At 39.2% G+C, this 25,991-nt stretch overlaps 1 protein-coding gene across 1 annotated transcript in view; it reads left to right on the top strand.

The window, feature by feature from the left end:
• Eaat1 (Excitatory amino acid transporter 1) overlaps positions 1–25,991 on the top strand; it is a 149,336-nt gene that overhangs the window by 23,762 nt on the left and 99,583 nt on the right. The window contains exon 2 of the mRNA XM_019051271.2: positions 12,684–12,743. Within this exon, the coding sequence (XP_018906816.2) occupies positions 12,730–12,743 (14 nt within the window). The 5' untranslated portion in view covers positions 12,684–12,729. The remainder of the gene's footprint in view (positions 1–12,683; positions 12,744–25,991) is intronic.

Genomic DNA, 25,991 nt, shown 5'->3' with positions numbered 1-25,991 from the left:
ATGCGCTTCACGATACGCAGCGATGCCAAGTTTCTCTCGAAACCCGCTTATGAGAAGGAAAAACGCTGCATAAAAATCGGAATGTTGCCACATTTTTCTCGATGAAATTTTTGAACTACATTTTGCAATTTGGAACTATTTCCGGAACGCAGTGATGCCAAGTTTTTTTTTTTGAAATCGGTTTACGAGAAGGAAAAACGCTGCATAAAAATTCAAATGTTGCCACATTTTTCTCGATCGGAAATATTTACATATAATGACACATATCGACGGTGTAAGTCGGCAATTACATAACTCGGTTTGCGACGTCGCAGACTTCCTGTCATACTTTATTTTTTAAACGGCAAACTACTCAACGGCAATTCTTTAAAATTGCCGTGATTTTTCTTCTCTGTGCGAAGAAAATTCTGCAACAAATTTTAAAGGATGTCCGTCATTCTTCATATGTAGGAGCTCCTTCAATTTCTTGTGATATTGTGCAACACCTCTGTTGTGAAATAGTTGCTTGAGGTGCCGCGCCGCGGCACGGCGAGCGGGCGTCCAGCGCGAAACGCGCATTGGCGCCTTCAAACCTAAGTGGATACTTCAAACATTGCGCAATGCGTGAAGTATCCACTTAGGTTTGTAGGCGCCAGTGAGCCTCTCGCGTAGGCAGCACGCCGCTCCGCTCTGTTTGGCTCTAAAATTTAAACTCGCAGAAGCCGCGTTTTTCAACTCATGATTTTGAAATGTTTGCACACTCTAAATGGATTGATGAAAAAAAAAGAAAGAAAAAAAAAAGAATCAGATGAGAATATCGACGGTGTAAGTCGGCAATCACATAACTCGGTTTACGACGTCGCAAACTTCCTGTCGTTCTTTCTTTTTCAAACGGAAAACTACTCAACGGCAATTCTTTAGATCTGCCGTGATTTTTCCTCTCCGTGCGAAGAAAATTCTGCAAAAACTTCAAGGAATGATGTCAATTTGTTCTCCTTTAAAAAAATAACATAGAGGCGGAGATTTTCAGGCACCGCAAACGAGTTATATGTGTTGCCGACTTACACCGTTGATATTTTAATATTTAATGTTAATTTTAATATTTTTAATTTAATTTATTTTTAATGTTTTAATACTGATACTAAACTTTGCAATTTGGAACTACTGTTTCTGGTCCAATGTAAAACAACGTATGTGCCGTGCAGATAGCACGACACATACCTCTTAGCAAATAGGTGTTTACTTGGATGAGCCGGAAATTGTAGTTCCAAATTGCAAAATTTAGTCCATTTATGATAGGGTCTGTGTAAAAGGACCTTTTCTTAAAAAATTGCGTTATTGGTACCATACATATTGGCGAAAGTTTGCTTCTGGAAGCTCAAAAATTGAGGGTGGTATGATATTTTGAAGTTACAAGACATAAGTTCTTAAGTTTTAGTTAAAATTTAGGCCAAATGTCGTTCCGACATGCACATAGACTAAAACCACGCGTAACTCATTCCAAAGGCTTCTAGAGAATGTTACCCGTCGAAAACTCGAAATCGCCGATTTCGAAATTTTTCCCTAAATTTGGCCCTCTTGCAAAGTTTTCTCTTGGAAGGCAAGGTTTTCACCAATCTGGTCAAATCTATGTTTGCCTAATATATTCTTCAAAACGTTAAAATAATTGAGATCTAATCGCAAATAAAATTCTCCAAAAAATTGAACTAATAATTTTCATAAATTGCCAGGAAATGTATGTTTTATCAACAAAAATTTGGCAACGTCAGGAGAGTTGCACGGTGTCCTATCTTAGCACGGTAATCTTAAGCACACGGAGACAAAGCCAAACTGATCAGAGGTTTTGTTAAAATTGCACAAAAACAACGTTGCTAACAATAGAAGTAACGTATGTACGCAATTAGCGCGCACTCTCTTACTGTTATTCTATTGATGAACAAAGATTTTTAATTTTTTTCCCTTTGCCGGGTTACGAAACAAGATTTTTTAAATAGAACAACTCACTCATAGCTGATCGCTACTCCTTTTGCGACTTTGAATGGTACAACCATACAACGCGACGCGCCGCGCCGCATCAATTGCTGCGAGGAGTGTGAGCAAGAAAAAATTAAAACGCCTTCAACCCATTGGATATGCAATGAGGACATCCTTCGAGTACGAATAGTTGTATCCCGGTCTTAACTCACGTCGCGCTGTGTTTATATGCGGTGTAAGAGTGTTTGTGCGTTTGCTAAGTCGTGTAATGGTGATATTGTCGTAATACCACATCTTGATGTTGCAAAATTTCCATGCTAAATTATATTTTAGCTATAAAACTACTAGGTAGCTGTATTTAAATATTTAACTGGCTCCTCTGACGACGAGCAAAAGCCAGTTTTTTTAACAGTTATCACTCAGACTTTTTCTTGTAAACAATCAAATTTTTTGAGTCCTTTTTGCAACCTTGGAATAATATCATTAGTAGTACAGTAGTGATGCAGCATGGTTATGTTTAAAGTATCCGTCATTTTTCTTAGATAAAATTTGGGGGATGAAAGAATAAAACTGAATTGAATTGGCGTACAGCCAATACAGCAATTTGAAAAGACTTTGATAGTCAAATTGTACGAAAATCAATGAATTTTGAAATAAAAGATGTTTATTTTCCGTGTTTGTATCATAAAAATTTATCAATCCCCTTCCAATTTTACACTGTTAAAAATGCACTCTTCATCAAAGAATTCATGGACATTCTATCAAAAAGAAATTAAATTGGGCTGCATTTTACAATGGGTGGATCCAATTAGTTGGCAACATCGTTTTCTCCCCATTTGAACCTATGGAAGTAAATCGATTCTCGAAGGGGCGGATCGATTATTCAACACAGGTTTAAATTGAGATGAAAGCAGCGTTGCCGATCTGCTGATCCGCCTCTGCCTCGATTCTTTCCTCGTTAGGACGAAGCATGCTAGGGTATCTTTGCACAGACACTGCTAGGATTAGTGTCGGTGTTCACTGAACGAGGCGTGTAGATGTCAAAACAAAGCCTGGGTAAATGCGTGAAGAGCTCCTCGGTTGATGGAGACCTCCTGTTTCACTAACAAGAGTCTTGTTAACTGCTATTGACCTCAACGCGTTGCCATGTTGTCATCATAAATTGCCATCGGAACCAATTCGAAATCAGTAGATCGTCACCTTCCGGCCGAAGTATCGCAAGCGCCATGTGACGTTTCAAAGTTTCCGCCGCCATTTTGTTTTTTTCAGAGAAATTGTTGGTTGAATCTGTTTGAAAATTTCACCGAGTTTCATTGGCAGCGCAAAGAAAATTCAACGAAATTTTATGATGCTATCGCAAGCGCCATGCGACGTTTCAAAATTTCCGCCGCCATTTTATTTTTTTAAAGGTAAATTGTTGGTTGAATCTGTTTGAAAATTTCACCGAGTTTCATTGGCAGCGCAAAGAAAATTCGGTGAAATTTTATGAAATTATCACAAGTGCCATGCGAAGTTTCAAAATTTCCGCCGCCATTGTATTTTTTCAGAGAAATTTTTGGTTGAATCTGTTTGAAAATTTTGCCGAGTTTCATCGGCAGCGAAAAGAAAATTCAATGAAATTTTCGGACAGCTTCGTTAAACAAGTTCTCTGTAAAAAAGTAAAATGGCGGAAATTTTGAAAAGTTGCATGGCGCTTGCGATACTTTAGAAGGAAGGCGACGAGATACTGAAAGGAATTCAGGGCTGGATTCACATTTTTAGCCCCCCTGGTCTAAAATTTATTTAGCGTCTCAAAAATTGGATGCTATCGTGAGGGAGGGGAAGTTTGGGATAAAACCACCCTCGGTCGAAAAGGGGATGTTTGGTGTTAGGAAAATTGTTCAAATTCACTTTTAAGGAACACGATTTTGATGTGTCCAGTTGCGAGCAGTTTGATTTTAGAAAAATACCGGTTTTGAAAACTAAGACGTGAGAAAAGAATAGCAACATGGTAAAAGCGTTTTAGAATTCTCCAAAATTGTGCGCCCCCTAGGCTGTAGCTTATGTAGTCTAATGGCAAATTTAGACCTGAGGGAAAATCGATAACAGTGTTTTCTATTAGAACTTTTAAAATCTCTAGAGGTTTAGAGATCTTACCGAAACGGTTCTCAACCTTTTCAGCATGCGGGGCCCAAAGTCTTACAGGAAGGGCTCTCGGCACCCTCTTAAAAATTATTTGTTTTCATTGGTATTCATTCATTTTTTTTTACTCCCGAAGTATATAATATCATTGCCGAAAGTACATCGCAATAAGGATGCATCTATCTTTTCAGGTTGTCATGTTCCCTCGCTCACGTATTAAACATTATTTTTTTTAATTTTGGCAACCTTTTCTACTTCCGCCTTGAGGCCCCCCTACATGCCCTCTGCAGCACCCCGGGGGTTCCACGACCCACAGGTTGAGAGTCACTATTCTACGTCACAGTCCTAAACTGTCGTGCTAAGGAAGAAGGCCGTATGAACATTCGAGAGTTGCCAAATTGCTCCTGATAAAACGTGTATTTTTGAAGAAAATTATGCATATTTTTCTTGGAAATTTTCAGACGTTTTAGACAAAATTGCCGACAACATTGTCTGAAAAAATCGAAGAAAAATATTCACAACTTTTCCTAGTAAATTGGGTTTGTATTGAAGTGAATATGGCAACGCCTGAAGGTTCATACGGCGTTTTCCCTTAGCAGTAAAGCAGGTCACCCTTCTCTGGCTGCTGCACGACCTAACTGCCGTTTGGTATTATGCACCCTTGGGAAGCCACACTGAGGCAATGAAACACTATAGTTAGGAGTTGGTTAAAAAAATTGGAGTGGGCACTTTAAGGAATTTTTCATCCTCTTTTTGTTGAAAAACTAAGGGACATGGAAACAAGCAGTGAACTCCAACACAATGTGTTGATAAGGCGCGTCATTAACTCGCACATATCAACCCCTTTAGTTTTCATTTACAGAGATTTCAAAATAGGCAAACAGCATAAAAAGAGAATTCACGATCCAACACTGCGAGGTCAAAGACGCACCTTGACGAGACCGTGTATTGTGAAAGTAGAAAGCTATTCGATCGAATTTAAGTTTTTTGATCTGCCTCAAGCAAAATCTTATCAGATTCTTGAAGAAAAGTGCTACGGAATAATTTAAGCGAAGAAAGGAAAAATTCTGTCGAACTCCTAGAAGATAAAGTCGATTTAAAGGTAATTTGGGGCTAAAATACCCAAATCACCGGTAGTAAAAATCCCGTTATATTATTGAAAAGAAATTGACTCGATATAAATGCAATTGCATTAAATACGTCTTGATTTTGTTATTTTAAACGTCTTTCCATGCAAAGAAGTTCAACCATGTCGTTGCTTTATTCATTCATGAATTGAAAGTAAGCAATCTACATCCCGAAAATCTACTGATTTGCCGTAAAAAATTGCAGAAACTTGATATACCAGGTCGATGCACCCACTCGTTGAATTTACCAACCAATTTTGTGAGTGCAAATGTGTAAGAATCAATATGCTATAGTCATTTTGGGTGCATTTATTTTTCATGAAACAATAATAATTTCAATCCCGAAAAACCATCAATTTTCCGTATAAAATCGAAAAAATCAAAATATGTCAACTCCCCGACGTGAAAATTAGATTCTACGTATGTAAAATGTAAATACTTATGTATCGATATGCTGAACAGAACTATGTGTGGACAGTCAGAAGCCCGCGGCAACATTAATTCAACAGAAAAACTGTAAAAATTAGATAGGATTTTAGCCGCTTTGCCCGCCTCTCCTCGCTACTTACAACAAACCGTTCTTATACTCATCTCAAAATTTTTCTCAGAGCTTTGGGTTATTATCAGCTTCCATTTAAACTCCGGTTCGATGGCCGAATCGGCTGCCAAAAAAGCAAGCCACTGTTGAGGGGTTCTATGAGAAATTCGTGATATTATCGGCTCTCAGGAAATCACCCCATGGCTAAAATTGGTGGTATAAATGTTTAAGTGCTTAAAATAATCGTATTCAAGAAACTAAGGAATTAAACTATGGAGTCAATTTCTTTTTAATAATATAACGAATTTACTACCGGTGATTTAGCTATTATAGCCCCAGAATACTTTTAAAGCGCCTTTGCGTTCCAGAATCTCGACGGAATTTTTTTTTTTTTTTTTTTTTGCTTAAACGATTCAAGAAACATTGTAGTTAAAAATATAAAGATTTTTCGATTTGGACGTATGAAAAATGTTTAACTCGTTCAGGCACACCGTGTATTGTATGGAGTACTGCTGTTATTCGACCGTTGTCTTCAGGTCAAAATTCTTACAAAGAAGCCCCTTGCAAGAGGCAAATTTTTTGTAATTTCTCCCAGTTTTTTCAGCGTTAGGTATATAAATGAATTGTTTGTCAAATTTTGAGGTCAATTATATTTAATTGTAATTTATACTTTCTTTTTTTCCCCTTCATTTTATTTTTCGTATCGAGGAGTCGAGGTTTTGTTGATTTCTTCGGATTTCGATTACTGTAACTTCTCTTCTATTCGGCCGATTTTTATGAATGAGGTCTCTTTTTATTTGTGTTTTAACGGAGAGTAAGGAAAAAATTGCTAAATACATGCGAAACAATTTTTTTTGAAAATTGGATGAATCCTAGCGTGACGGTGAAATGGTTAATGAAGCGTGAGTAATTGGGGTACGGGTATCGGCCGCGTTGGGACCCAAGGCCCATTGTTCTTCGTGACGCCGACGCAGTGATCAGGAGCGTGGGGACGAGAGGGCTTAGTGGACTCCTGTATGAGCCACGTTTAGCAAATGGTCTAATGAGTCTCGAGGCTCATCACAGATTGCACTTACCACTATCCTGGTGGCCCCGGCTATCAGAGCAAGGAGTACCAACTTTTGAAAAGGATAACAGTGTTGTGGAGATATGTCAAAGCAACGTTGTGAACAAAACGGAGTGAGTGAAATTCTCATTCAAGGAGTGCCGAACTGGTCAGCCATCCTCGAATCAGTTCGCTTGCTTCCGCTTATATATGCATATTTTAAATCAGCGCGCCCCATTCTAAGGTTTTTTTAAAAAAAACCAAGAAACGTAGACTCTTGGTATTCATTACACATAAACTAGCGAGCCCCAGAATGAGAAACAAATTTTAATCATTATTATTGACGGATTAGTAAACTTTTTACACGCTTTGGAAAATCTCAGAAGTTCGCGGTAGTCACTTTTCGGTAAGGAACTAGGGGACTCGGTTATTGTATCGAGGGGGGGGGGGGGGGGTCGAAACGATCGCAAAGGCGGTATACTACGTATACGCGCCAAAAATGAACTTGCTGATTTAAAAATTTTGTGGTTAACAAAGGTGCGACATGTTGCAATGTAGATTACACCATAAAAAACTGCTAATTTAGACACCCATGTGGTTACATCAGCCCTATTCTGTTGTAAAATGTGCATTTGAAACATGTCGGACATATTTTTTTATTAAACTCGATTTTAGAGAGATCATATTGATAATTGTTCAGCTAGATGTTGATTCTCGCGATTTTATTGCCAAAATATCGTGAAAAATTGCAACTAAATTTAAAAAAATATCCGCTGAAAAATGTTAATTGGGTTATCTGGACCGAATACTTAGTTGTTCCAAGGGACCAAAGCCTGCGGCCCGATTATTGAAACTATGTCAGCCCGACACGACAAGACATAGCCCTATCTTAACCATGCAATATATCGCAATTCGATGTCTTACCGGGCTGGTTTAAATTTCAATAATCGGTCCGCTGGTCTTTGCAAAGGAGGTTTTCCCGTCTTGAACGGAGTGCTACAGAACCACCTTAAGCGTATTATTCTGATGTCCCTACAGTATATTTGAATCAGTCGTTTTCAAAGGGACAGGTCCACTCTCGATGAGCCCTAGTAAGCATGTTATTTTATGCAACCTAAGGCTCATGCAAAAATGGACTTGATCCCTTTTGAAAACAACTGATTCATTTGTTACAGTATACCTGAGCGACAAGCTTGTTTAATTTGATATTCTGAGCTGATCGGCCAATTTAACAACAAACTTGGGTACTTAACCATGGCTTAAAAAGCTAAGCGTCCTTAATCTCCGTTCGTAGCATGTAGGTCTGTGTATCCATACGAATTGCTCATCAAGCAGAACACTCGACCTTCTTTCCTCGCGTTCAATTTTTATAGTTTTCTTTGGCTTTCGCGAGGAATTATGGTAATGCGGGGAGATTTGGTAGTGATTGTTCGCTCGATTCTATAATTTCGAGCTCTGCAAGCAAGTTCGATCAAATCCCGTTCGCAATTTGAGACTCCTGATAAGAAGACGTTTCAAGTGCCTTTCACTCGTAGCTGCGATCGTACATAGAGGAGGTGAGGTGGCGTGGTATCTCGCATAGGCATTAGTGCTCTTCAACCCACCACTCAAAATGTGGCACGGATTTTTGCACATCCATTCTGCCGTGATAGCGAAGAGAGCAGTAACTGTCAAATTTAAGAAATCGAGTTTCCTCCAAAATTCGTCTAATCGCTTTTCAACAAAGCGCCTTCAGTTTTACGCATATGCAATATGGGCATTCGCAGAGTAGATATATTTGTATCAAAGAGTTGGTAAAACCACCGTACTGCCGTCATAGCGAAGAGAACAGTAGGTGTCAAATTTACGAATTCGAGTTTCCTTCAAAGTTCGTCTAATCTCACTCAGATGAAATCACCGAAATAGCTAAAACAGCAAAATTCATCTACATACATACATACATACAGATAGCCGAGTCTGTCATAGCCGAGGACCTCAACAAGTACATCAAAAAAGAAATCGTCAAAAATTGGCAACAAGAGTGGACAGTGTATTGCCAACACAGAAATCCTCCAATGTCCGTATTCCCTCAACTTTCTGGTCTACCACGAGCAGATCAAGTAAAATTAACCCGGCTGTGCATTGGGCACACGTCTTTCACCCACCAATACATCATCAAGAAAGTCCAACCCCCGACCTGCATCTCTTGTAATGTCCCTCTCTCAGTTAAACATGTTTTAATAACTTGCCCCACATATCAACAATTAAGATCCAAAATTTTCCCTCCACTTTCTGACCTCCATACCATCCTTTCAAAGTATTTTCATGAAATCCCTCCCTTTTTTAAACGAATTAATCTCCAAATTTAATGTATTCTTTCCTTGTCCATCTCCAAATTTAATGCATTCTTTCCTTGTCCTAAATTTTAATTTTCTACTACCCTTTTTGTGACTCCTACTTCTTAAATATTTAAATTATGTTTTTTTGACGATCTCTCCTCATCTACGGTGTTAATGGCTTCAATGTTAAAGCACCAAATAAATGTATTTACCAACCAACCATACATACATAAGAGTCGCTCTCACAGCGCTCTGCGGCGTTCTGGAACGCCTAACCGCCACAAAACTCGGTCCTCCCACAGGTCATCAGGGAGTCGGCATTCCTTCATCTCATCCATAACCCAATTCATAAAATTCATCTTATTTCTATGAAAACGAGACATATGAGAAAGCCATAATTGCACAAAAAATGACGTAGTTCCAGGCAAAACAGCAGTAAGCGAATTATCCAGAAAGCCAATGAAAACAGTGCTCTCAAGTAAAGTGCCGGCCTCTTCTGCCAATTTATAACCTGAAGTTGTGTTTCTTGTGTGTCCAAAACGCAACCTTAGTCGCAAATCGCAAACTGCTGTCTATTCGATGCACGGAGATGAAAAACATGATATTTTTATGCACCTGTTGCAGTTTACAGATCAGCACAAATTTACATACTTTTTTTGCCTAATCTTTATATTTGGAAATTTGGAAAACCGACATTTTTGGGCGCAAAAAGACAAACAAACTCAATTTTTGGATTCTTTAAGACACCTTGCCTGTTCACCGCAACCTTAAAGCTATACGAAAATCTGGAAGTACCCATTGATGGAGTCCTCCCCAAGTAAATGAGCGCACCTCCAGACTGATCTTGTACGACCTCATACGAGGTCTGTTAGATTAGAAACCGGATTTTGGTCATAACTAGCCCACAATGCGTCCAAATTACGTTTTCTTGAGCTTTTCTGATAGCTGGAAATATACTTAAGAACGCTACGTTCACAAGTTTGAAGAATCCTAATTAGCTTCGTTGGTATGTGGCTTGAAGTAAGGCAACCTCAAGGGTGTTTTGCGATTTTTATGTTTCCACAAGGACGATTGGAATTTCGTCTCTATATCGCAGCCGTACACTGAAATATTGTCACCGAAAATTATCCTATCCAAAAATGTAGGATCACTGTTAGAACGTTCAAGCAGCTAAAGGGAAATTGACATTTGGTTGGATTTACGTTCAACGGACAACAATCAAGGGGAAAGTGTATCTGAAACTCGATGCGTGTCTACATATTCTATCAAAATTGTATGTACAGAGCCTTCAGAAATATAGTGGGGGCATCTCATACAATGATCATACATTTGAATTCAAACTTGTCCCGATTTCGCCGCCAATCCTCTAGCCAATAGTAGAGGTGGTTGAAAAGAAGCTTCATTTTTTGCTTCTAGCCCTCCGTCTTTATGTCTTTGGGTGAACTTCACTTAGCGTATACCAAAAGTTTCGGTACAAGGTATACCGAGTTTAAAACAAAATTTAATGTTGAATCTTTGCTATATCAGTGATCGCATGATGAAAATCGCAAAACGCACCTGACTTACTCGTATTCAAGATGACACAGAATAAACACTGATCAAAATAAACAAAATCTGTGAACGTAGCGTTCTTAAGTATATTTCCAGCTATCAGGAAAGCTCAAGAAAACCTAATTTGGACGCATTGTGGGCTAGTTATGACCAAAATCCGGTTTCTAATCTAACAGACCTCGTACATGTAAAGTAAATGCAAGACGCAAGATGAGGGATCTCCTGACGCAGTGTATATGTGCGTAAACTTATTTAGCGCGGACTCTGCTAAAAAGTAAGTTTGCCAAGCAGAAAATTGATGTATGCATCCTAATTTTCTGATCGATTTTAGGGCAATAAAAGGCACTTACCGGCACCCGGCCTTTGTGGTCGAATCTTATTAATCAATTAACGATCCTATTTTCATCCTTTTTAACGGCTTCAACGATCTTGAACTTCGAGTCTGAGCGTCTCGTATCTTTAACCTCAATAATTGCCGTTCGCACGGCCATTGACAACCTACCCGTTGGGCCGTTGCGTCACCTCATTGTTCTATTATTTCACTTTTACTGCCAACTTTTTTACATACCGATGCTCTCCACTCATGCCTTCTCCTTTTATTGGTAGGGCCTTGACCGCCTCTAGACATCATCCACCGGAAACCGGTTTCAACCGAATTAACGCTATCAATGAACCTAATCAAACGTAAAACTTGTTAATGTTTCTTTTATACTAACATTACTAAGTGGGTTATGTTTCTGTTTGAAGAGTCGGTTCATCATTGGTATGGAAAACTTTTTAACAGTAGCATCCATCGACGTATCGATTGTTGTGCCATTTAAACCTATGGTAAAGAATCGATTATTAAGGTGTTCGCTGCGAACACCCTGTTTATCGATCCTTTTCCATAGGTTTAAATGGCATAACAATCCATATATCGCAATTCACGCCGCGCCACTGGTAGCATCTTACCATATCAGTTCCGGATATCACGATCTAATTGACTTTTGATACCTCTATTTACTGATTTTAAGATGCAAGGGGGTGTGTCTGGACCGCTTATTGACCTAAATTTATCAAGGTTGATGCATGCGTTTCGTCTGCGCACATGGCGGTGTCGTATTCGAGTGACTCAACCTTTCCATGGCTATGTATGACTCATGAGTGGTCGAATTTTTTCACTGTATTTAAATTCATCAGTGGAACTACTAATCACTCAAAATTGTTTGTGAACGATACTTCATTATTCGGGTTAAAAAGTACTGTCTCAAAATGTTGGCAGTGATTTTTTATTGAAATGCGAACATGCTAAAAGTTACTTATGGTATACTTGCACTTCAAATCTTCTTTACGTGTTGGCAGTAAACATACTTTGCTCCTGCAAAATCAAAATTGGGGAGCTGATCAGAAATTGGATATGATCGATTATCTGTGCGTCGGATCGGATGTAAATTTTATTAAATTAAAACTGCAATAAAGGAAGACATTTTTGTTTTATTTTACCCACCGACCAATGCCGACCATGCGCTCTATACAAACATTATGTATTCTCATCAAATTTCATGAGCATTGACGTTCATTTTTCATTTTGTGCCTAGATAAAAAATTAGCTGACGAATTTTAATTCAAGTAAAATTTACGCAACACTCAGAAAATTTTTTCGAATGAATTTTTTTTTTTTTTTTTTTTTTGAAAAAAAAGAGACAAACTTTAAATTTACTGATCTGAAGATAAGAAGTCATTCTCCAAGCTGCTCTTCTATTTCTCTTAGCGCATGGTCATGATTGAAACTCTTTTTGTCCAACCATGACAGATAACCTACACTATGAAAATAGGAGCTCAAATTGGATCGGTATTTTTCGATATGAACTGCAATTGCTCAAAAGCGAATAGGGATTTTGGTAACAGCCTTCGACAAAAATTCGCCACTGTCGATCGAAATTCTGTGCGCTTGTATAAGCTGCTTAGAAGTATATTCTAAGCAACATCTGAGATTATCAAAATTTGAAACTTTTTTGAGTCTCAACGACATTTCTTTTCTTTGATTGCAGACTGAAAACTAGTGGCTAAGGGTCTGTGGAAGGAGGACAATCAAGGATGACCGAGGAAACGTAAGTTCCTTACTTTTTTTATTATATTATATATTTTTATATATTTGTTTATATATTAGGGGCATTTTTTGAAAATACCCTATCCTAGCATTGAACATCCATCTCAAGTCTACAATCCAAGCTCATGATCTCATCTGAATTTCAATTTGTTGATTTCGCACACACACGCACATGGCCTAATGAAAAATCCATCTGGGTCTTTCAAACAGTCCACCGATGGGTGATCAGTGGTGCGTTGTGCAACAGTCCTCATGAGCTTGACCGTGAATGGTGGCCTTAAGGTATCTCTCTCGCACGTTTAATATTTTTATGCCGGGATCTTGCGAAGGGTGCGGGCGCGTTGGGTCTTTGGCTCACAATCAGTTCATTCATAATTCATCTGGCGACGGCCCAAGGTGCCTAGCACTGACTCAGAGGCTGTCTTCTTCTTGAGGCTACGAATTCGCCGAGTAAATGCTCCGATTGTCTTTTTTGAAAAATGCCGATAATGTTCACTGGTAAAAAAAACCTCTTGGTTCAAGAGTGCAGCCTCTTGTCGCCGGATTTAAGAGTCTGGACTCTTGTTTCAAGCGGATTTTGAATTGAATCAATGCAAAATCCGCTTGAAACAAGAGTTCAAGACTCTTAAATCCGGCGACAAGAAACTGCACTCCTAAGTCAATGCACCGCGGCATTGGTCCAAGAGGTTTTTTTTTTTTACCAGTGTTGTTTAATGTGCTGACATGGACGGAGCCAAAAAATCCAGGGGGCGTGCTTCTGCCCCCCTTTTTTCAAGCTGTGGGCCCCCTTTAGACAGGGTCTCAATTTTTCATGATAAATAAAATCGCAAACTATTTGCGGTCGACGCACGATTCGAAGCAACAGTGATCGCGATAAATAGCGATTTTATCAGTTGGTTATCGCGATTTTATCGGTGGCAATATATCGAGATATTATTGCATTTAAAATTACAATATATGGCGATTAAATCGCTACACATCGCAATTTTTGGTTCGATAAAACCGTGATCAATTTTCTTCAATATAATCGAGATTCAATCGTAATTTATCGCGATTATTACTTCGAGGATATCGCGATAAATTGTCGCGATAAGATCGAGGATAATCGCTCAGATGTTGATATATAGCGAGTTTTCCGTTGAGAAACGCTACTCAGGGAGTCGTGAGACAGTAGGTTGGAATTTTTTAGCCAACGTGTGTTAAAAATAAGCATAAAGCTAAAAATCTCATTACGGAGGGAAAAAGCTCACATGAGCACAATTTTCCCTCAAAGAGATATGCCGTTTGGTGCAACACCAGTAACGACCATTCCCACTGAGGATGGGTCCAATTAAACCCGAAACACGCCTGCAGTTGTCTTCCTGAATTGTTGTTACTAGTGCTGCACCAAACAGCGTATTTCTTCGAGGGAAAATTGTGTTCATGTGAGCTTTTCCCCTCTGTATTGAGATTTTCAACCAAAAAAAAAATTGGAAAAACGCATCTCACGCGCTTCATCAACCATATAATGCGTGTAACAGTATACTCTTTCCTCATCTTTAAAAAAATTGCGGCGGAAATTTTGAAACGTCACATATGGCGCTTGTGATACTTTGGCCGGAAGGTAATGAAATCCAGTCAAACGCTCTAGGCACGGACAGGAAGCAAATACATTAGCAGAGTTGCCATCGTTTCAGCCTCGAAGTCCCCAAACAAAGTGTCAACACTGCTAATGTAATTGATCCCTATTTGTGCTTGGAGAGTTTGAATGGGTGTAGAAGTGGACTCTCGGCGATCCACTCCATTACAGCCTCAACTTGGAGAGCCTTTTTCGATGTTGGGAGTTCATTACAGAAAAAAAAATGCTGTTCTCGGAAATGCTGACTTAAGTAAAAGTACTCGAATCTCACCCTAATACATGCAAGACCTTCATTATTTTCGAAACAATCTCATTCAATTTCGGCAAACGCGTAATGGTAATTTATTTTTCATTGAATTGGAAAATGTCCTCCAGAAGTATCAGGTAGTATCACGAAATCACGAAGTATCACGAAATCCTCCTAATTTCGTGCGAAAGTACACCGCTCGATTGACACTACGCACACTGAAACTGTTAAATGTGGAAATTATCAACATATTTTTTTTCACACCATTAGATTTTGCGATCAGAACACGAATCGGTGATCCAATCTCTCCCAATTGGACTGCATTTTGCAATCAGGAACTATAAATTCCGACCCGATTGAAAACAACGTATGTGCCATTAGTTCCCCTATGCTCATAAGTGTTTTTTCATAGGAACCAGAATTTATAGTTCCAAATTGCAAAATGCAATTAATTTGAACCGCGATCAATTGGACTGCATTTTGCAATTTTTTTTTTCATGAGGTAAATTAAAACGTTTTGCTATTTGGAACTATAAATTCTGGCTCATCTGAAAAAACACTTATGAGCATAGAGGAACTAATGGCACATACGTTGTTTTTAAACCGGGTCGGAATTTATAGTTCCTAATTGCAAAATACAGTCCAAATCATCAATCCGCGATTTCCGGTCAATGCAAATAGTCGATTTTCCTGAGAATGTGTAGCTAGTCAGCACCGGGAGGACCGGGAAATGTCAGTGAATTCAATGGACAAAGCTATAGACAAAATAGGCAAAAGGGATATGGAGGCATCCTATTGGTAGAAGTGGGAGGTTGCAATGGACAAAGGAGGTAAGTAATAACTAACGGCAACCCACGAGAGACCCTGTTATTATTCCATCATTTTCTGCCCTTGTCTACAGGAACCTGGAACCACCCTTTTCAACCAATAGGATCGCTCCATACTCCCTATGTCTTCTTCGTCTATCGCTTTTTCTATCAATTTCAACAATCAGCTCGCAAGTGTGTTATGAATTTCACTGCTGGCGTAGTGATAAGAGAGCGAGAGACACAATAGCCCGAATGCAGACAACAATAAAAACACACTAAAATACAAAAAACAAATGGGTATACAAGGCTAGAGGCGTAGTATAAGAACTTCCTATCTATAGTTTCTAGCTCGTTGGCCTTAGGAGGATAGGAGTTTCAGAGGCGGATCCAACAACTTTGCAACACCGGATTCCCTCAATTTAAACCTATGTTAAATAATCGATTCTTGTCGGAGCACCTGGCCCCTCAGCTAACAGATGAACAATCGAAAAACAATGTTGTCACTTTCAGAGGCGGATGCAGCAATTTGGCAACATCGGGTTTCCTCCATTTAAACCCATGCTAAATAATCGATTCCTGTCGGAGCACCTGGCCCCTCCAAGAATCGATACATCTCCATAGGTTTAAATAGAGAAAATACAATGTTGCCAATTTGCTGGATCCGCTGATGGTCAATTTGTTGATTCGCCAATGCGGGGTTTGTGGCGGTTCGGCATCGCAGAGCAGCAGAGAGCACAAGTACTAGCGGCTCTTGTGTACGTAAATTCAAAGGCAGTAGCTCCCTTCCGTGTCCCACACTAGGCTAGCCGCAGGGCGCAGCTCCCAGGGTCAATCCGTTCTGGCCGCGTCCCGCCGCGCGAGCCAGACACTGCCCTATTAAGCAATAAATCAGGAGAGTGTTATCCTGCCGTGCTAAATAAAAGAACGCCGTATCAACCGCCGAACGTTGCCAAATTTCCCGTAGCAAAACGCTCGTTTTCCATCCAAATTAAGGTTATTCCCCTGTGGAATTTTCAGGGATAGAAGGTTTACCTACGAGTGAAATTCTCCTGAATTCTCGAGGAATTTAATTCATAAGTTGGTTAGGAAATTCGGGTTTTTTCGGATGAAATTTGGCAACGTCTGTGTGTGTATACGGCGTTTTTCCTTAGGATGGTAGGACAGGTCTTGACACCGGTTGTTGCTATTTTCCTGGTTGGAGGCGTATCCCTGCGCCCGCTCGTTTGCACTGCACGCGTGATTGGACAGGATTAATTGGACGTGCATAGGGTGTCCCAAAACTCTTGTCGCCGGCTCCTCTACGAGCGAACAAAAAAGCAGCTGAATGTGGGTTATACTAGCGTAAATGCTATTTCTATAGCTTTGAAATGCAAGCTCGGTGAGGGAATTTGATCAAAAATTCACCGAGTTACAGATATTTACAGGGCACCGAGTTACACGGCATATGACAAGATTTTTAAGTTTTTGGCTACTCATGATGTGAAAACAAAAGTTGAGCTATTGGCCGATTTTACAAATATATGCAATTGTTGCGTCTGTGGTCATGCTTTTATAAAAAATCAATGTGCAAGAGAATGATAATATATTTACAAGAATAACACATTAAAATACAAAAACAAATGGGTATACAAGGCTAAGGAGAAAACACTGGCAGCTGGAAAAAAAGGAGTTGAGAATGGGGTTCCGAAGTTGAGAATGGGCATGTAACTGGCCAGAAACGTCCTGGTTTGTTTTATTTCTCCTTAGCCTTGTGTACCCATTTTTTTTTTTTTTATTTTAATGTGTTTTTATTGTTGTCTGCATTCGGGCCATTGTGTCTCATCTCTCTCTTATCACTATATTTACATTTTACCTCAACTTGGTGGACACGCAATCTCATCGTAAAACTTCCAGCTCTTCTAATTTCTGGCGTTCTTAGCTCAACCAAGTCGCATCGGAAAGCTAAGAAAACGATATCGACGGTGAAACTACCAAACCACGTATCTCGGTTTGCGACGTCGCAGACTTCCTGTCATACTTTTTTTTTTAAATGGAAAACTACTTAACGTCCAGTTTTGAAAATTTCTGTGATTTTTCCTCTTCGTGCGGAGAAAATTCTGTGAAAATTTCAAGGAATGATATTAATTTGGTCGACTTCAAAAAAATAAAATGTGAGCGTAAATTTTTAAACACCGCAAACGAGATACGTGGTTTGGTAGTTTCGCCGTCGATATGCAAGCTTGCACAACTCGAATTTTTCTGATTTCATTTGTTCGTTTGTACAAGAAAAAAAGTTGAAGTCAATATTTCGGGGACAACCTATGTATTTATGCCACAAGAGGCTATGTGAAAACGAATACAATCAAAAGGAATTATGTGCGAACGGTTTGCGCGAGACATAGTTCCTTTTGATTTTATTCGTTTTCACATAGTTCTCTCTTGCACGAATACGTTCGATTGAGATATTCATTACCGCCCCAGATCTTAATGTATCCCTTGTCAACCATTGGAGTATTTTGGACCACATTTTGCAACAAGAAACCACTATTTCTGGCTCATTTTATACAGAAGAAAAAAACTTATTTGCCATTGGTTTCCCTATGCAGATAGGTGCTTTTATCGAAGTGCCAGAGAAAGTGGTTCCTTATTGCAAAATGTGGATTGCATTTTGGAAAAAGGAACCAAGGGCATTCCAATGTCGCTAAGATGGTGCAATTCTGTTTAGCTTGCAAATATTAACTGGTCATCTAAACAAGTTTTATCTTCACTCCCAATAAACCATAAATTCAAGACAAAAATTACCTTAGTAAATTTATTTTTTTGCATGACTTCAGTCATTTTATAGGAAAGAATTAAGCTGCACAATCCTGACAACATTGGAATGCTCTTGGCTCCTTTTCGCAAAATGAAATCCAGTAAATACAATTTCATATCTTATTATTAGTAGTCAAATAAATAACATTAGAATGCAGTTTTAGAATTGGATAATAAAATCTTAATAAATAAAGTGCCTGATGAAAGGGTTAAATTGTAAATTTAATTATAAGTTTAGACTTCTTTATTAAAATTTAAACTGCTAAATTTAATTATAATTTTGAAAATTATTAGTTTAACTACCGAAAAACACTGGCATTACCGGTACCGGTACTCGTTCGTCGAAAAACTCAACACTGATATTTGGCGTTAGAACCATTTTTTTTTTTTTTTTTTTTTTTTTTTTTTTTGCTGGTCTGTAAATTTCAATCACTACGGTGAATAGCGCAACTCATTCATTGCTGATCATAACACCTTTCGTGTTTAAAATTCCACGGCGACCCAAACGTATCGTTGCAGGGAAGGGCGAGCGAAACCAAAACGCCTGCAATTCGTTAGGTATGCAACGCGGACATCCACAGAGCGCGAATAGTTGCATCAAGGCGTTATGACCCAAGTTGCGCCGCGTCTATCGGCCGGGGTGTTAATTTTACGATGTCAAAACTCATTTCGCGCCACGCGAGGCTTAAACTCCTCAGAATTCACGTTCCGTACCTGGTAGGGGCTTGAAGTGGAAAGCAATTTAAACTAATAAATCGACGGTGAGACTTCAAAAACACGTATCTTGGACTGCGAGGCTGAAGCTTCTCGTCCCATTTTATTTTCATAAAAAATGCTCAACGTCATCTCTTGTAAACTTCCGAGATTTTCTCTCATACGGCGAAGAATATTCTGCGAATATTTCAAGGAATGAAGTTGGTTCGTCCTCTACTGATAAAATAAAATGAGAGCTTAGTTTTTGAAACACTGCAAACAAGACCCGGGTTTTCGCCGGGTTTGCAATGAGGAACCAGTATTTTTGGCTCATTCATTAATCACTTATTTATTTGCGTGCTGAAATTAAAAGTATATACATTGTTTCTGAAATGAGGCAGAAATTTTAGTTCCTTATTGCAAAACGTAATTCACTTCATTTAAATGAAAGTTATTACTTCGTTTTTGAGAATTCGCAAAAGAAGTATGGTCTCTATACTTTTGAAAGATCACATATTAACCACGGAAAAAAATGAAATTGCTGATTTAACAATTTTGTAGTTTAAAAAAGTGTCTGACTTGTTCCAATGTAGATTTTACAATGAAAAAATGTTAATTGAACCACCCACGTGGTTAATTTAACTGTTCAGTATTGTTAAATGTACATTTGAAACATGTCGAATACACCTATCTTTTAACAATTCAATCGTTAAATCAGCAATCCATTTTTCCGTGGCTAATATGTGATCTTTCATAAGTAAAGAGACCTACTTCTTTTGCAAATTCTCAAAAACGAAGTCATAACTTTCCTTTAAATAAAACTAATTACGTTTTGCATTACAAATTCTGCCTCATTTCAGAAACAATGTATATACTATTAATTTCAGCACGCAGATATATAAGTGATTTATAGATGAGTCAAAGATAATGGCTCCTGATTGCAAAATGTAGTCCAACTGAACTGCTTCTGACGTATAAAGTAGTTGTTCAGTGGTTGTAGTTAAGTTGTAGGTAGTACAAAACGAAACTTACAAAACCTGACGGAAGTTTGGCCGCTGAAAATTTAGCCTTCACGGAGTGGGCTTCTTTTCCCCAGGTATCAAATAATATGGATGAAATTAAGTTTGGATGAAAAGGTCTTAAATGAACAATTTTAGCCGCGAAAGGTTTTTGTCAGACGATGTGCAACGCTTCAAAAGGGATCAAAGTCTTCGGGAAAGTTGAGTGTCAAAAACGAGTCTTCCCGTGCTGAACCTCTCGATCTCGCGGCTGGAGCTTGAAATTTTGAGATAGTTGGATGCAAATTTCACCCTAGACCGCGCGCAGATGTGTTTTTCTATTAAAGTTTCCCCGAAAACTTAATTACAATTAAGGATTCCTGGACACGTTCACGGGAAAGTTCCTATCCCCAAAACTGACAGCTTCCGCTTTGATCCCTGTACGCATTCATAAATGCAAAAATGGACCGAGTTCATCGGAAAATAAAAACCCCATATTAATTTTAAACTGAGAAAAAGAGGTTTGAAGTTGTATTCTTGCATAATATTCAATGTATAAAATAAACTTTAACCCCTCTTTTAACAGGAAAATATATTTTTTTTCGACTCCAGATTGTCACATCGCAGAGATTCCCGCGGTAACGTTCACTGTGCGATTAGATTCACGTGGACCATTGCGTTTTCATGAGCGGGAGGTTTGAATCTACGCGTCAAGAAACATTGAATATCTTGGTTAGGGGTCAATATCAGCAATTTCCGCTGAGCAAATCGTGTTCTACGTAAAATTTTGGTCAAGAAACGTGTATCAGAATGCTTAAAATTGTACCTTGTCTAGTGGTCCATTACCCGAGAATTACCCAAGGTTCTTTAAAATTTTTTTTTTTTTTTTTTATGATGCTATATTTGTAATTTTCTTTAACCTCTTTTAATCAAAATTCAACCTGTCAACATTTTCCCATATTTTTGTCTTTTTCAATTTTAATTTTAATTTTTAACCAGTCATTAGGGATGGCTATATTTTGCTCATTTTTCGTCTTTTCACTTTTATCGTCCAGCCATCACCTATGAAATTAATGACTAGACTTGCAATCTATAGGTACACTGATTATAGCCAGTCAATCGCGTATAGACCCCAAGTCTCACCACCCGTGACGTCATCAAGTCTATAAAAGCGTGCGCTGCTCTATTCGAGGCCCTTCTCCACTTGACCCATGCTAGCATGTATGTACGCCACCTCTGCCTTTCTAGCGGACTCAGTATTTTTATGGTGTGGCTGTTTTTTTTCTAATTTTGAATATAAACCTTTTGGTCCTCAAAATTCTACATTTTTTATTTTATCTCAAGTCCGCTCTCCCACAATCATAACCAGTTTTAAACTTTGACACAACCGTAGAGGACCTCATAAGGAAATCAGGTGTCTTTCAGTCGCGTGGCGTGCTTTGCTATATATCGATTGATCTATCATTTAAACCTATGGAAACAGATCGATACATAGGGTGTTCGCAACAAATACCGCAATAGTCGATTCTTTACCATAGTTTCAAATGACGAATATCGATAATCGATCATTTACGCCACGCCACCGGTGTCTTTAGAACGACTATGAATACTGCCCCAAAACGGAACGAATGCAGTTCCTTTTAATACTATTAAGATACCAAGCGAATACGCTGAAATCTAAATTTTTCACAGGAGAGAACTGTATCGAGAAAAAGTTCGTCCTCATGGGTGGGCTTTCAAAGTTCCACCGGTACGAGCCCACTCGTTACGCCACCGAAATACTGTCAAAACCTTTAAATTATTCTTTTCTCCGAATATTACCCCTGTCGCCAGCTTGAATGTTTGAGGACGTTTCGAATGAGAGATGAATTTGCATTAGCACAAAAAAAAATCTCCTTGGAGACTCTTATGGGTGGTCGCAAGAGTATTTCTGCCGTGCTAAGGAAGAGCGCCGTATGAACATCAGAGAGTTGCCAAATTTCCTTCAATAAAATGTTCATTTCTTAGGAAAGTTATGAATATTTTCCCTTTATATTTTCAGAATCTTTAGGTAAAATTTCGAACTAAATTATCAGAAGAATTGGGAGGAAAATATTCATGAATTCATCAGGAAATTCGTGTTTATTAAAGGAAATTTGGCAACGCCTGAAGGTTCTTACGGCGTTCAATCTTAGCACGGAAGATTTGGACCGCGTTTAACAGAAAGGAGCCAAGCCACATCCGCCATTGCCAAATTTAACCAGACGATTTAATTTTTTACGAGGGAACGTTTGTGCGGATTCTTTTGAACATTTTGAGGAATTTGCTTCGCACTATGGAGGAAACTCACTGAAATTTGCACGGAAATCTGTCCAACCGTTTTCATGTTAAAAATTATATTGGCCAGTTAAATTCGGCAGCGGCGGATGTGGCTTGGTTCCTTTCTATTTAACGCGGTCCATCTACGACATAAGTCGCAGATATTGTGTACGAACGGGACGTCAATGCACGTTTTGCGGATAGGTATCGATTATGAATTCGGTATTTATCGATTCATTTCCATTCGGAACGTTGGAAATGATCATATTTAAGCCAGGGTCGATAATACCGATAGCAGCGATTGTGTCGAACTGCGTCCAAACAATCATTTAGAATTTTTCAGCACAATGAATGGAAAATAATGTACTGATTGCAATGCTGAAGAACAGTCAGAATGCCCAGGATGTTTCAGGTGGTTTTCAGGATGGTTTCATTCAACCTTCTCCTCCTCGACCAGGAAAAAGAATATAAAAATATAAAAAAGAAAGAAAAACCCAGACCCCCATTTGTGATGTCAAGAAAAAACATCAACATTTTCTTGGTTGTCACAAATGGGGATCCGAGGGTTTTTTTATTTTTATATTTTATTATTTTGTTTCTTGATTAGGAAGAGGGTTGAAACCACCCCGAAAGTCCCAGATACTCTGTTTGTTTTTAGTATTGCGGCTTCCTATCCCTGGTAAAAATTGGTAGTAGAATCTGTGTTCCAAAATACCATAGACCTACAGCCGGCTGTAAGATTTCCAATAGCCTCTATAGCCGGCTACACAATTTCTTATAGCCTTTTATAGCCGATGGCGATTAAGCAACAGCCAGGCGATAAAGTTTATGCTAAACGTTACTAATTACGGATGCTAGGACTCAGTGAGTTTTTGGACCACTGCTCTCTTTTTGGATCTTGATTTTATTTTGCGATGAAAGGTCCGTACTTTTGATGGATGCCTGCCATTCCTAATATATTAGAGCGCCCTCAGTTTCGTATGATACTGTGCAATACCTCTGGTGTGAAATAGTTGCTTCAAACGCCGTGGAACGCGCGGCAGGCGGGCAGCCAGCGCGAAACGCGCACTGGCGCCTACAAACCTAACAGGGATACTTCACGCGTTGCGCAATGCGTGTAGTATCCTTGCTAGGTTTGTAGGCGCCAGTGCGTCGCCGCTGCGCTTTGTGTTAGGCTCTAATATTTAATCCGGCGGAGTCAGCGTTATTCAACTAATGATTTTGAGATGTTTGCACATCCTGTTTGCATTATTCTCATTTTAATTGATGAATAAAAATATGTATTAAAGGAAAATACAATGTTTGTTTTGTAAATATTAAGGTGGTTCCGTATCAAACTTAATGATTTCCAAAGCACACTAATTTTTACTCAATTTCTTATAGCCTTTTATAATCGATGGCGAAAAAGCAACAGCCAGGCGATAAAGAATAAAGCCCGGCGATGGGAACTATAGCCCGGCTGCATACTTTTTTATCGCTTCGCATAGCCCGGCCGCATGATCTTCTCCGCACTCTACAGCCAGCTACATGATTTTATGTAGCCTCATTTAGCCGGCTATGAGAATTCCTATGGTATTTTGAAATGCAGCTCTTATCGCCAATTTTTATCAGGGTATTTTCCTGTGTTTTGTTTCGTAAAATAATTTAGGCTATTTTTGTGTATCATTCTTATATTGATTGCCTCTGGTTATTTAACAATGTCTTGTTATGTAAGGACTATCTTTGTGGCCAGAACGGTCGTCAACGTCAAACGTTGACGAAAAAAATATGCGGTAGGAATTCACGGTTTGGTTTAGTTCCTGATATCATTCTGAAGCTGAGCTTCTTGTAAGCTTCAAACGGAGTAATTTATCAAAGTCTGGCAACGAATGTCAAGCAAATTTAGATAGGTACACCACCTCACTTTGAGTTTCCATTTCGATCGTGGAGGCCCAGTTTTAAACACTAACAATTTCAAATGGGCCAACGCGTACACGGGCAAGGACGACTCGAGATTGACGTGACGTCTCTCGTATGACGAAAGAGAGCCTTAAGTGCATTTCTGCACGAGCCACGGTTAGCATGCGTTCTTATGCGTCGCGAGGCTCATCTCTTAATGGCTGTCTTCCGTAACACGGCAGATGTTTTTGTGTGTTTACATTTGATTCGTCAAATAAATCCCATGAAGTCGTCATTAAACCTGTCCGTAGTCGCTCACACTCGATTTATCCCTGGGCCCCCCTCCCACTCGTACATGAATTTAAAGTTTAGTGGGCCATAAGCGGAAGTCATCTGCCGTGCTAAGGAAGAACACCGTATGAACCTTCAGGCGTGGCCAAATTTCCTCCGATAAAACTCGAATTTCCTAGTGAATTTATGAATATCTTTTCTCCAATGGAGATGTTGCATGAGTGTGAGGCATTTGCGATTTGACTGTTGATTCTTATGTAAAAGTTCGCAAGAAACACGATGGTGCCACTAGTTTTCTCTAAAATTAACTCCCAAGCTCAAAAAAAGCTCTCAAGTTGAGGCCAAAATGGAGGGTATATCCCACCCTACCCTGAGAGTCCACGTCTACATCAAGACAAACTCTGCATGCAAAGATAGGGAGCAAATACATGAGCAGGGTTGCCGTGTTTTCAGTTTTGGAGTCCTCAAATAAAGTGGCAGCCCTGTCAATGTATTTGCTCCCTATCTTTGCATGGAGAGTTTGTTTTGATGTAGAGTAGGACTCTCAGGGTAGGGTGGGATATCCCCTCCATTTTGGTCTCAACTTGAGAGCTTTTTTTGAGCTTGGGAGATGATTTCAGAGAAAACCCGTGTTTCTCGCGAACTTTTACATAAGAATCAATAGTCAAATCGCAAATTCCTCACACATGCAACATCTTCATTTTTCAGATAACTTTTTTTCGAAATTTTACCGAAAGTTCCTGAAAATTTCGAGGAAAAACATTCATAAATTTCCTCAAGAATGATCATTTTACCGGAGGAAATTTGGCGACTCGCGAACGTTCATACGGCGTTTTTCCTCAACTCGGAAGCTCATATTCGCAGTGTTTCACGCTTGCGTAACCCACATTCACATGCATCAACGAGAGGTGTGAATGTACGTGTCATGCGTGTTCGGTTGTCAAATTTGAGAGAAGACCCCCAATTAAACAACGATAGGTGAGTGATACGATGTACCATATGGCAGCACTGCGCGTGTGTACTCTGAAAGACGAGAAGCCAAAGGTGCAATGGCGCACGACGAATTATAATGAAGAGTACTGCTGTTACCAGGGTCGCCCCCTCTGCCACGTTGTGTTGAAAATTTTCGCCGATATTCCAGGATTTGCGATTGAATCTCACTAAGGCACCAGAAATGTTTCTATGGTCCGGTGAAAAATCTGTTCCCTCGTATTGGAAATGACAGGATATCAGAGAATGACTGGCGGCACCGATAAAAATAAATACGAAGCAACAAGCAAAAACGATCCTCAAGTCGCAACTGTTTCAAGCGTCAAATAATAATCGGAAAGTGTTTCGCGCCTTCAATCAATAGATAGGCAAACAGCACAGCACGCTCAAGATAGAGGGGGAGAGTGTTCTGCTCAGGCAGGCGCACTACTGGCGGTGCATTTTTCTTGCATTTCCATTGCACTTGCTTCAGCCGAACGCTCTTCCCTCTCTCTGAAGTTTCTTAGTTTCAGTTGCGTTGAAACTCATTAAACTGCACTTTGTGACTCTAATTATAATGTTTTGCTTTTTCTGGCTTTGATTTTGCTTTCAAATAGTAGGAACTTTGCAATTTTCTACCATTATCTAATTTACA

This window comes from Bemisia tabaci, chromosome 9, assembly GCF_918797505.1.
Source record: "Bemisia tabaci chromosome 9, PGI_BMITA_v3".
NCBI classification, from domain to species: domain Eukaryota; kingdom Metazoa; phylum Arthropoda; class Insecta; order Hemiptera; family Aleyrodidae; genus Bemisia; species Bemisia tabaci.
This window is presented reverse-complemented; position numbering and strand designations above follow the sequence as displayed.